This window comes from Chelonia mydas, chromosome 14 (genome assembly GCF_015237465.2).
Source record: "Chelonia mydas isolate rCheMyd1 chromosome 14, rCheMyd1.pri.v2, whole genome shotgun sequence".
Lineage (NCBI taxonomy): Eukaryota > Metazoa > Chordata > Testudines > Cheloniidae > Chelonia > Chelonia mydas.
In genome coordinates this window covers 6,363,543-6,376,895 of record NC_051254.2, presented here as the reverse complement: position 1 = coordinate 6,376,895, position 13,353 = coordinate 6,363,543, and the positions used below count along the sequence as shown (strand labels likewise).

Sequence of the window (13,353 nt, the reverse complement as noted above, 5' to 3'; positions counted from 1 at the left end):
GCCTGCACGTAGACCAGGACTGGCAGCCTCAGAAACCTTGTTTACCCACAGGGCAGCATGCAGCCTGGGGCCAGGCTGCCCGGCCAACATGCCTCACTCCTCACCACCACCTCTAGGGGGGCAGAGCGTCTCGCTCTCCCTATCTCTTTGATTCCTGGTCCTTCTGCTGAGACTGGCACCAAAAGCCTTCGGGTGCGTCTACTCTGCAACTGGGAGGTGTGATTGCAGCACGTGTGGTAACAGTGGTCACTCAAGTATACACCCAGGGGCCTGGGTTGGGGGCTAATCTGTGAGGCCACCCATGCTGCTACAGCTTTACTATTGCAGTTACTAGAGCTAGCTGAAATCTCGGTCAATCGAAGGCTACCTGTGCTGCAGTCACACCTCCTGAGAGCAAGTAGTCATGCCCTTACTGTCAACCGTGGACATCTGTCCTTTAGCAACAGGACTGAGACCAGCCGCCTATTTCTCTCAGGCCACCAAACAGCCACCAGATAGTGATTCTGAGTTCCTACCGTCTCTGTTTATGAAGCAGCACCGACGGTTCCATATCCCCTGAGCTAATCAGTCCTCCAAGCTCATGTGTTTAACAGGAAAGCATGCTAAAATCCAAAGCCTGCTGGCCTCGTCTCCTCACAGCAGGCGAGCCGAGACAGACCTTCCTACCAGCCCCAGCTAAGTGAGTGCCTTCGGAAACTATATATTTTACCTCTTGGAATTAATAGAGACAAGCCATGGGGAAGAGAGGGAGAGAGAAGCCTCTCTTCTAAGCACATAGTTGAACTCAGAAAAGCTCGACCCGTCATTCCGAGCCAAGACAGTGCGCAGAAAGCAATCTGAATGGAAATAAATGTAAAGGGCCAAAAGGGCTATAAATAAATGCAGAAGCAATTTAAAACTGCTATTCAAGGCTAGCAACACCATGAGATAGTTCCTGGAAATAGACATGGGACTTAAAAAAAACAAATAAAGGAAAACAGGAATTCTATTGGGAAACAGCAGAAATGTATAGGCCTCAACAATCTCCTTCCTTAGAAGTTTTTAAGGTCAGGCTTGACAAAGCCCTGGCTGGGATCGGTCCTGCTTTGAGCAGGGGGTTGGACTAGATGACCTCCTGGGGTCCCTTCCAACCCTGATATTCTATGATTCTAATCTCTCTCTCTCTCTCTCTCTCTCACACTCACACACACTCTCTCTCTCTCTCACACTCACACACACTCTCTCTCTCTCTCTCTCTCTCTCACACTCACAGCAGACAGCATGGTCTTGCGGCGTCAGCAGTGTGGAGCGAATCCAGTTTTAAATATGCAATTCCAACAACAGGTGTAAGAACTTTGTGTGTTTTTCTGGGCCATGCACACCTGTCAAACAGTGGGAATAGCCAATGATAGCTAATTTTTATGGAAGCCTTTTGCGCCATCAAGACAAGGTTTACTGAGTAAAGGAGACAAAAGATGCTAATGCAGTTTCCACATCCTTTGTCAACCTGTGTTACTACAAAGCCAGGTGGTCAGTGTCCCATTGCTTCACCCCATCCACTCCAGCCTGGAGCTATTCACTTGCATCATGTCCTTCCCTGCTGAAACATTTCGGGTTGGTTGCTGTCAGTGGTTACTTGCGCAGAGGGCTCTGCTAAAGAAGCCAGAGGTCAATTGCTTTTATCCTAGCGTAGGCCACCTTGCTTAGCTGCTAGGTGAGGCTGTTTTGGGGAAAAGCGGCTGCAGGTGATTTAGAGCGAATACGTATGTACACTCTCCTTACCTCATGGGTTTGAACATGGCTTTTCCAAAGTCCTGGAACCTCAGGACTAGTTTCAGGTGGACACCGCTGGGCTTCACAACTTGCGTTGGGGAAGGAGAATAAAACAGAGTGGGAAATTCTTGGTTTGACACTGGTAAAATATTTCTTAAGTATCATTTTGTAGCAGAGAAATTCAACTTCCTTCTCCACATGAGTAAATCTCCCAACTCACTATGGATAAAATAGCTCGTGTCAGCTGGTCTATTTATTGCTAATTCGCTTCTGCATCTCACCCCTACAGTTCTTGCAATGGTAATTTTCCCTGATCCTCCTCTGTACTAGGCACACTATTTTCCTTTAGCATTTCTAGTCCTCAGTCATTTGACATTTCTCCTCTGCGATCTTGGATTTCCCCATCTCACTTACCTTTATTGAACAATAACCGAGAGTAAAAGCTGCTGGTGGTGCATATGTGCAAGTCAAAAAATCCGCAGTGGGAGCACCAGATGGAAGCTGGCTGCCTGGATTCTGCCTTCTGGGAAAATCTTCAACACAGCCCAGGAGCGTAAGTGGGGTTGGCCCAGGAGCCAGGGTCGTGGTCTATAGTATGCCCACTCAGCTGTTCTCACCAGGCACTCAGTGCTACATGTATTCTACTCTTTTTGAAAAAACAGAGTGAACAGGGGGCTGAGAGCTGGTCCTAGCGGCTGTGCAGGGTGACAAAAGTGCTACATTGGTACCCACTGCAATTTAAAGTGATTTTCATGCTGGTGAAAGCTGCTAGCTTGTTTAAATCCTGAGATGGTGGGCGGAACCTCCCAAAGAAACGGAAGCCCCGCCCCCTCGTTTAAGCCAGAGAGCTCAGGATTTGTGTGACAAGGCTGCATAGACAGCCCTGGAGAATGGAGCTCTCTGCTTGTTCTCAGAGCAGGTACAGCCTGGGCACGGAGCAATATGAGCTTTCTCCATGCTACCCTGCGAAGTTGTCTCAACCCCAGGCTGGAAGGGTCCCCTCTAGGGGTTGTGGGGGTTAATGCAAGTCCATGCTCACTCCGGGTTTGACTCAAAGCTCACTACGTCAATGCAAAGACTCCCAATGCATTCAGTGAGTTTGGGAGCAGTTCCCCAGTTCTTGGGCTCGCTTGCTGAGACTAAAAGCAAAGGCACCAATTAATTGCACTTGTGGTCATGTGCTTCTGTGATCTGGATCCCAGTTCCACTCGAAACAGAACTCAGGCCATCAGCTTTCTTCACACAGGCCACCAAAGAGTCAGCAGAGAGATAAGGGCTTTGGCTCAGCGCTGACCTGGTCTGGATTTGCAACTTTCAACCTTTATTTTTTAAGGCAGCAGTTTGCACAAAGGCTGAGGAATTACTGAATGAAGCAGGAAATGTTCACGTGGGATTCAGGGAAAATTCAAAGCTATTATTTCTTTTACATGCATTGCACTTAACAGAAGAAAATGTCCTCTCCGTACAAGGTGTCAGGTTTGCTAAGCTATCTAGTACAAGGAGGTAAAATGAGGTGCAAGTAGCTAGGACACAAATGAATCACTTACTCTGGGTGCAGTCACAAGCTCCTAATAAAGCTTTCTCATCCTGACTGTAATCTGCAGGGAAAGAAAAAGTGATAAGAGAATCATTCACATTGAACCTGGACTCGTTCTAGCAATGTTTCATGACCCGGCCTCTGCCATTTCAAAACAGATACGTGCTGCTGGAGATTGCTGCTGCTGGACTTAACCCACTTGCTGCGGAGCAAACGAAATGAAGCGAGGTCAGGTCGGTCTGGTGTCTGGCTCAGGACGACCCTCAGAAAAGGCGGAGTCAGAGACCAGCGTGAACCCAGCAGTCACTTCTCACAAGTGACTATCCCCCTGGCAGCAAGTCTCAGAGTTTGGGTCAACTGACTTGGGCTCGTGTGTGGGTGTAAAGGTAGCACTGTCTGCAGGGGTCCTCAACCATTTTCTTTCTGAGGCCCTCCCACTCCATGGCCCACCTAAAAACTTCATGGCCCACCTCTGCCAGAAGAACTGTTTTTCTGCATATAAAAGCCAGGGCAAACGTTAGGGGGGAGCAAACAGGTCAATTGCCCAGGGCCCCATGCCACAGGGGCCCATGAAGCTAACTTGTTTAGGCTTCAGCCTCAGGAGGTAGGGCTCAGGGCCCTGGGCTTCAGCACCATGTGATGGGGGTTTGGCTTTCTACCCTGGGCCCCAGCAAGTCTAAGGCCGACCCCGTTTGGCGGACCCTCTGAAATCCGCTTGTGGCTCCCCAGAGGGCCCCAGACCCCTGGTTGAGAACCACTGGTGTAGACACTGGGGCTAGGGCTGGAGCCTGTGCTCTGAGGCCCTCTGCCTTCGTCAGGTTTCAGAGCCCAGGCCCCAGCCCGAGCCAGAATATTTATAATGCTCTCTTAGCCCCGCAGCATGAGCCACAGTCAGTCGCCCCAGACTCGCTGCCGTGGGTCTTTTGTTTGCAGTGTAGGGCGCTTAGGAGCAGGTCAAAAAAATGGAAAACCTATTTTCCCTATTTAAAATCATGTTGATAATGTTATTGAAATTTGTCAGTTACGTTTTCAATAAGGTTTTGGAGAAAGTTTTATACCAAATAAAAATAAAACCCCAAGCCTTGAAGATTGTCCCTAAATGTGTGCATGTATTTATTTTTTACAAAAAAACCTTTTCATTTGAAAGATTCCAACCAGTTCTATTCTGGTGCCAAGCGAGCAGCCTTTCCCAGCTCTTGTTGTATGTGAGTATATGGAAACTCTTACCGGCACTGACAGTGTTAAAATCTTGCATGTCATGAAGGAGTTTGTTAGTGGCAGGGCTGGATCTGGGATACAGCCCATAGCGAGTGATGCCCAGGTGGAACTGGAGCCAGCTTGCTTCCCGCCCGAGCTGCAGCAGTGAGTCAGGAGATGTTAGGTTGAGCTCCTCTCTGTAAAGCTTGTGTCTCCTGAAAAACATTACGTTATGCGATGAAAAGGGCACGTCACTGAATGTCAATCCTTAGTACTTCAAAACAAGCAGACTGTGGGTTTTCAAAGAGCTGGGAAAACGCTGTTAACCGACAGCTCCACATTATACAGAGCTTTCCAGTCAGAGATAGCAAATTGCCTTACGAGAGTGGGTAAGGATTACGATCTTGATCTTACATGTGAGGAAACTGAGGCACAGAGAGAGTGAGAGCCTTGTCAAAGGTTACCCAGCAAGACTGTGGCAGAGATGGAACCAGAACGCAGGTCTCCTAAGTCATGTCTTAACCACGTGACCGTTATTCCCAGTGTGGTGTTCTCTCTGCCAAACCGGAGAGAGCAAAAATATTCTTTTCATTACCTTAATATGGTTATAATGGGGTAGTAGCTAGGGACCCCCGTTGGAGTTCCATGCAAACTAACAGCCTCACAATCTAGGATTTAGACAATACGCAAGAGGAAAATAAACAGACACATGGGGGAGGAAGATACCAGCAGAAGTTTTCATAGTTTTACAATAGCTTCCCACTTTAGCTGCTGGGGCAGCAGCCTGAAAGCTCCTGCTGATGGGTCAGCAGAGGGGGAGCTTCTGATAGTCTGTTGAATGAATCTCTTGTGGGGAGTTGGAAGGCAGGGTGGGAAGGAGAGTCCACAGAAGGGTCTTTACTCATACAGAGATGCCTGCAAAATGAAAAACGCACTGAACAAAGGAGAGAAAAGGCCACGGTGGGGAGAAGCTGCGTCTGCTGAATGTTATTGGGCAAACTGGGGATAATGGGACTTCCCTAGCATACGGGCGTTGTAAGGATAAATCCATGAAAGATTGCGAGTCCCTCAGGTACTGTAGTGATGGAGGCAGTCAAGGACCTAAGATAAAAGAAAAGGAGTACTTGTGGCACCTTAGAGACTAACCAATTTATAAATTGGTTAGTCTCTAAGGTGCCACAAGTACTCCTTTTCTTTTTGCGAATACAGACTAACACAGCTGTTACTCTGAAAAAAGTACCTAAGATAGTCATTTTGAAAAGGGCAAGTTTCAGAGAATAGTATCATAGGACTGGAAGGGACCTCGAGTCTTCCACTCATGGTAGGACTAAGTATAATCTAGACCAGGGGTTCTCAAACTGGAGGTTGGGACCCCTCAAGGGGGTTGTGAGGTCATTACATGGGGGGTTGTGAGCTGTCAACCTCCACCCCAAACCCCACTTACCACCAGCATTTGTAATGGTGTTAAATATATTAAAAAGTGTGCTTAATTTATTAGGGGAGTTACACTCAGAGGCTTGCGATGTGAAAGGGGTCACCAGTAAAAAAGTTTGAGACCCACTGATCTAGACCAATGGTTCTCAAACTTCATTGCACCGTGACCCCCTTCTGACAAAAAAAATTACTTCATGACCCCCCCGGAGGCAGGACCGAAGCCTCAGCCCGCCTGAGCAGTGCCACCCTGGGTTGGGGTGTGGGGGGGGAACTCAAGCCTGACCACCCCGTGTGTGTGTGTGGGGGAAAACTGAAGCCTGGGGCTTCAGCCACAGGCAGGGGCCTGTAACCTGAGCCTCACCGCCGCCCAGGGCTGAAGCCACAGCTGAGCCCCACAGCCCAGGGCTGAAGCCCTTGGCTCAGCTTCAGCCCCAAGTGGTGGGGCTCGGGCTTTGGCCACAGGCCCCAGCAAGTCTAAAAACAGCCCTGGTGACCCCTTTAAAACAGGGTTTCGACCCACTTTGGGGTCCCGACTCCCAGTTTGAGAACCGCTGATCTAGACCATCCCTGACAGCTGTTTGTCTAACCTGCTCTTAAAAACCTCCAGTGATGGAGAGTCTACAACCTCCCTAGGCAATTTATTCCAGTGCTTAACCACCCTGACAGGAAGTTTTTCCTAATGCCCTAAACCTCCCTTGATGCAATTTAAGCCCATTGCTTCTTGTCCTGTCCTCAGAGGTTAAGGAGAACAATTTTTCTCCCTCCTCCTTATAACAACCTTTTACATACTTGAAAACTGTTATGTCCCCTCTCGGTCTTCTTTTCTCCAGACTAAACAAACCCAAATTTTTCATTCTTCCCTCATAGGTCATGTTTTCTAGACCTTTAATCATTTTTGTTGCTCTTCTCTGGACCTGCTCCAATTTGTCCACATCTTTCCTGAAATTCGGCGCCCAGAACTGGACATTGCTCCAGCTGAGGCCTAATCCGTGTGGAATAGAGCAGACGAATTACTTCTTGTGTCTTGCTTACAACACTCCTGCTAATATATCCCAGAATATGGTGTATTTTTCCACTGCCATTTGCAATGATGTGTTTGCAATTCCACAACCCCTTTCTAGAGTGGTTTGGGCTGGGTTGGCTGTAGAGACCCTTGCCCGCTGGCAGCGTGTTTAAATCAGAGCCCTGTGAGACTGGGTAGTTTCAGTTCACAGGGGTTTGCGTGAACATTTATTTTGGTTACGATCTGCAGAGTTTTTGCACTTCCCTTTCCCACCACTCCGTGCCCTCTCTCCCGTCCCAAGTTTTACTTTGTGGGTTGGATTTAAAAACTCCCCAAAATTCAAAGCCCACCTCACTGGAAACAGCAGAGTCACAGATGGTGTTGGATGGGAATCCTGGGGAACGACAAGTTTCGCACACCTTCTGGGCCAAGCCCTAAATCTGCCCAAGCTTGCTCAAATAAAGGATTCCCCTCCTCCACTCGCCCTGATTCATCAGCATCAGCAAATCTGCTTTGAGTCCCTGCTTTGTAATTTACCAGCCATCTTCCGCATGGTTTGGGGATTCATTGCAATCGTTTCTCAGGGCTCTAGTCATAACAAAGTACGTTAGGGCCAAGGCCAGTGAGAAACTTCTGTGGCTTAATTCATTAATGCCTGAAAAGCAGCCTGTGCTCTGCAGATGGCTGGGGCTAATGAAATGCCGAGTGCCTAGTCTATTTTATACAGTTTCTTATACCAGGTTCATCTCCACAGCAGCCGAGTGCATTCCAGTAGTGGATTAAGCAACATGACTAATGTCTGCCACACGTGGTTTATTCTCGGCTCATGTCCCCAAGAGAGCATTGGGTGTGGAGTTGGTCGGCAAACACATTTTCTGTTTCGTGAAAAACTTTGGGCTTTCAAAGAGTTTGTCTCTGGGACAAAAAACTTGCAACTATTTTTGTGGACTGAAATTCCTAACAGCAAATTGTTTGGGAGTCCATTGAAATGGTTCATGTTGATCATTTCAAAACATTTCTTTTTGATTGTGGAATGTTAAAAAAAAATTAAATTGGTTTTAATATAAAATAAATTAAATGTCTAAACAAGAATCTTTTCAAAATGAAAAATCAAACCTCCTTGTGCTGAAAACGTCTGAATGGGGCATTTGAACATTTTCAAAAGCTTTTCCAGTTTTTTTCCAAATGAAGTTTTGTTGAAATTGATGTGACAGCATGACCAATTTTGGTTTAGTCTAAATGGTATTTTCTGATGAAAAACAGCTCCCTTGGAAGTTTTCTGACCAGCGCTATGCATCAGAGTGTTTTAGTTTGGTAGAGACTTAGTTTCTTGTCTATATTCCCACTCCACTAGATCATTGAGATTTCACCACTCCCCATGTTGCTTCCCCTTTCACTGTCATGGTCCTTGCCCTACATGACCCTCAGATGGAGTACGTAGGGATGAAACGTCCTCTCGTCTACCTGATTCTGCTCCAACCATGGGCCAGAGTGGAACGGGGAGGTAGTAAAATTTAGTCTGCCCCAGTGAGTGCAGAATTCTCATGGTGCATGCAGATGGCACGGAGAACTAATCCTGGGTGGAATATACAAGGGAAGCAAGGGCAAATTGGGAAAAGTCACCCAAGACTATGAACGGCAGCTTTCCAAATTTCCAGTTTAAGATCATTGGCTGGCTTTTGTGTCCACAAAACACAGCTCTTCCAGGGGATAAAAGGCACTCGCCCTTGCCAGAGCATATGTTCTTTTGCAGTACCCCATAAAGAAGAGAAAATGGCACTTAAATAGTGTTTCTTTGCCATCGTTGAGTCGGCGCCTCTCAGAACATCTCATAAAACGTCTGCTTTCCCCCACCCCCAGGGCACAAGGGAATTATAGATCTGGCTGCGGCATGCCTCAGATCTTGTGACATGCACTGTAACTAACAGCCAATTTAATGAGGCTTTCAGAAAACTGTCATTCTAAATGCAGACCTTGAAAACTTAACCTCTCTGGAGAGATGCATCGGCACAGTCAGAGGAGGGCGGGCCTTGCCTTAGACTGATGAGTTCTGTAAAGGCCCCCTTGTTAGCTCAGCTACACCACTTTGGAGCTTCCCTCTCCATCATCCCTTTCACACGCTCTCCGTCGACATGTTCATTTAGTGATCCAAAGAAGGCAGTGCTGGCATTTGTGGTGACCAGGAAGCGACCCCAGCACTGGCAAGAGGTAGCCACTCCAGGTTGCATCCGGAGCTGTTAGACTCTCCTGGCTACATGCCATCAGCTCCATTCCACCACAGTGCTCAAACCCCCTTCTTGCTCGAACCCACAGTCCCTCCTCAGGCAAATCTCCCATGGGAGTCACCTGGAGTTTTGCTTGGGGGCATTAGGCACTTCCTTCCTGCTACACCCAGAGCGAGCTGCAGGACTGACCATATATCACACAGGTTAGGCACTCCGAGGTCGTAGCATTGCCATGCATTTGCTGGGTTTACTCTAGCTCCTGCTGGTAGGTGGCGCTCAGTGTTGTTAAAAACCAAAGCACCGCTGTGAGAGGTTTCATTTGGGAGAGGGCCATCCGTGGAACAGCAGGCCTGTTGGAGGTGGACTGCCAGAGCTGTGCAAGGGTTTTACACAGCATCTGACCACTTGGGTACTACCCACCTCTATCTCCCACCTCATCACAAGCAGGGCAGAAATAGTGCTGCTGGGTTTTCCCCTCCTTTTGTCTGTGGTGTTTACTGAGCCAAGCTCAGAAGCAGGAATGTTCAGCCAATCCACCCTGAGAGGGAGCACAAAGACCCACAGAGAGCCGTGCTGGTTTAATACTGTACCACACGGTTAATAGCTTCTTCCTGGTGGACAATCAGCAGGAAGGGGCTAGGGAGGACCTGAATTCCCCGGACGTGTTCGCAACTAATTGCTCTGTCAGGGATAGGAGGGCTTGGTTTCTCCTTCTCTGCCACTGAAGAAAAGGGGTGCAAGTTTGTTCTCCAGAACCTACAGACCTCTCTAGGTCTGCCCAGCGTACAGGGGATCTGTTGGAGAATGAGGGTCTTCATGGGGAGGACCTGTCCCTCTTCACTGGCTTTGAGCCCCCATAATCTCCTACCAAGTCCTGGGGAGCAGGACGCCACACTAGGAACCCCTCCTTCCCCAACACCAGCCCTTAAAGAGAATCGCAGAGACCAGAAGGAATTCTGCTTAGATGCAGCTGCATCCAATTGTAAGTGGATTCCTCTCGTGGGGTGGTTGCTATGAGTGATGGGGCACATGCAAAGTTAAAATGTTTCTGTTACATTTAAGGCTTGACCCCAGCCTGCCTCCTCCTGTCTCTGGCTTGCATCCTTCCCAAAGGGTGGGTTCTGGCCCCTGGTGAGGGCTCTCTGCAAGGACAGGGCAGGAGCAGGTGTGGGGAGCTGACCACTTTCCTTTCTCAGGGAAAGAGCCTCCTTCTTGAGCAGAGAAAGGGTGTAAAATGCATAGACAGCCCGTTTATTCCTCCTGTATCCATTCCTCCCCCTCCCCTCCCATGGCCCTTTGTCATTGATACAGGACAGTCACTTGCCCAGTAACTTCACTGCATTTGTCCATGCTCTGGAATGCTGCTTGCCTCCGTCCCAGCAGGAAAAACGAACATTCCACATGTTCACTGGAAATCCTGCCAGGCCATAAAAGAAGGAGGAGGAAAGCCAACCTCTGCTTGGTAAACAAGTGAGGAGAGAAGGGCGAAAATGAGGCCAGTGAAAAACCCTACATGGGTAGCAAACTCCCTCTTTCCACAGCCGGGCTCAGGAATATGAGGGGCCTTTAACTAGAGTCAGTGGGGAACTAGCCAAAGTGGGTGGAGGCAAAGGAAAATGTCCTGGAATGTGGTGCTTTGTTTCTGGGTTGTATTTTTCATCGACAGGGCTCAACTGCTTGGCAAATGAGGGTACGAATGTACATGGGACAATTAGTTTGGATGCCTGCCTTCTATTTCTACCTTTCTGCTCTGCGATTCCAGCTCATCTATCGATCGAATCTTAGGGTTTTATCGTGTCCACCAGCACCGTAGTCTCTGAATCCCCCAAGCTCCAATGGCAATTTGTTCAATTTGTGCCTCAATTTCCCCATCTGTAGAATGGGGGTAATCGTTCCTTCCCTGCAGGGGTGTTGTGAAACTGAATGCTGACAAGTTAGTAAAGTCTTTCAAGGCCCTCAGCTGGAACTCCCCCTATCACAGCAACCTATTATTAATGGAGTCTATTGCTAAGTAAAGTGAAGAACAACAGGATAAAGTATGTGTCATTCAGTCTGTTTTGGCACTGTGCAAGCCTGGGAAGAGGCCAAAAGATGGCAAATATGTGCTGGTGTGCTGGAAAAATTACGCAAGTGCTCTTCATTGCATCTTAGACCTGAAGTCCTAGAAAATTTTTCAGCCTATTGGCAGATGTTTCTGCTGTATCTTGTCTGGAAATAGTTCCTGCAGGGGGGATTATGCCACACAAGAGCTCCCCAGGAGTAACTAAGTGCCAGTGAGATGGCTGCTCTTTTGCAAAGGCTGGTTAGTCAGACATAGTTGGAGATACAGGGCCAGATTGTGAGCAGCTGATGTCAATCAGGATAGCTCCCCTCACTGCAGGGCTGGTTAAATCTGCTGAGGCTCTGGCCTGGAATGAGACGGTCTCAAGGCCAGGCAAGAGCTTGGCCTTGGATTGCCTAGTGAGGAGGGTCCAAATGGAGGGCCCCAGAGGCTGCTCTTGGGGCCATTCGGTAACTGGACAGGCAGCTGGACTCAGATGTAACAGAGGCTCTTGGCTTGGCTGGTAACACAGAGGCACCCTAAGGAAATGTGTTCCAATGGCACCAGAAACGGGAGGCAGCCCCCCCAAGCTTCATTGTTACAGCAGAGCGGGGCAAGCCCTTCTCTAAGGCGAGCAAATGCAGTCACACACGCCCTTTTTCCTCGGGGCTGGCATCTCCTGTGCGCCCTGGGACCTGAATGGTGCAGTGTCAGAAATCACCTGCACTGATCTGCTGATTTAAAGCTGTGATTAACCCAGACAAAGGAGAAGCAGCAACATGTATTTGCAGTTACTAAAGCTAATTACATTACTGCAAACAGCTGGAAGGCTGCCTGAACTGGGCAATCTACCAGTGCAGAGAATTCCCAGTTGGCTAGAGCCAGTGTAGCCAGCTCCACGCCACCCCTGCCTGCCGCACTTGGTATTGGGGGGGGGGGGGGAAGGGGGTGCGTTGAGGCCTGGGTTTGTGGAATGGCCTCTGTGGGTATGTCTACACTGAACTGTAGGGCTGTCTGTGGGACCCAGGCTTGTGGACTGGCAGTTTCCAAGCCCAGCTTTGTGTGTCCACACTGCATCGTAAACCTGGGTTAACCTCAAGTCTCAGAGCTGTGCTAACATGTCCAAATGGAACTATGCAGCCCCTCGGACTCAGGTTTGTGGCTTGAGCTGTGTCCGCACTACAGAATGACAGAGCTTGAACACAAGTCTCAGCGGGACTCAGGCTCTCACCCAATCCCCTACTAGGATCCTAGGACTCAGGTGCTGAGTGCTTGCTGATCAGGCACAATACAGGCAGATTTGTGTGTGGACAGAACTGGGCTCAAACCTATGTAGACATATGGGACCAAACCCCAGCCTGGCTGGTCCAGGATTGGGAGAGTGCGAAGGTAGTTTGGGTGCTGTGTTGAATGTAGCTCAGTCAGGTCTCAGGATCTGGCCCTACTACACAATGCTAGGCCTTACCATTTCACGTGGCACGCAGGGGGATTTCGGATGAGTTACACACACAGAGCTCTGTATGAAACTCTTTCTTAAGGTCCAGATCTGTACCTCAGGGCTTGGGTAATTGGTGTTTGTTTTCATGTTGTTTGCATGCTTTTTAAAAGGGTGAGGGAGGCATTTAGGAGACCAAAATAACACAAGACCTGGGCCTTTCATGACCGTGGCCTCCAGGCCAGGACTTAGGGAGACCCTGAGAGGTGATGGTAGGCAGCCCAGTCTAGAGATATCGAGCAAGCTGGAGAGGTAGGGTCCTGTCTGAGTCCAGAAGCCTTAGCGAAGGAATCTTTTTATATTAATTACAATCGAGCCCTGTCTGTTTTTTTTTCATGGTGTTTAAGGTCCTGGCTAGTAGAAAAGTTCATATCAATGTAAAGTGTTAATGCAGTGCTGTAAATGACCGTGACGATACCAGCTTTCACATGATTTCTGCCCTATAAATGATGACTCTATGAAGCAATTTTTGACAGCACTACATTGGTGTAATGGTATAAAAGACAATTACCGGAACCTGGACCCTCCTTGGTAAGTAGAGCGGAGCAGGACTCCTGGGTTCTAGAGCAAAACTTCGGGGGATTGGGAGGTGGGTTGGGGGGAAGCGCTACCTTTCATTTGGATTTTGCAAATGTTTGCAACATTTTCAGCTTTGGGCCAATCTTTGCT

General features: G+C 48.6%; 1 protein-coding gene across 4 annotated transcripts in view; it reads right to left on the bottom strand.

Moving 5' to 3' along the window:
- Positions 1-13,353, bottom strand: part of FAM20A (FAM20A golgi associated secretory pathway pseudokinase) — a 42,538-nt gene that overhangs the window by 14,537 nt on the left and 14,648 nt on the right. For all 4 annotated transcript variants that reach the window (XM_037913719.2, XM_037913717.2, XM_037913718.2 and 1 more), the window contains exons 2-4: positions 4,517-4,701; positions 3,300-3,350; positions 1,762-1,840 (exon numbers count right to left, since the gene is read on the bottom strand). In XM_037913719.2, the coding sequence (XP_037769647.1) occupies positions 1,762-1,840; positions 3,300-3,350; positions 4,517-4,701 (315 nt within the window). The remainder of the gene's footprint in view (positions 1-1,761; positions 1,841-3,299; positions 3,351-4,516; positions 4,702-13,353) is intronic.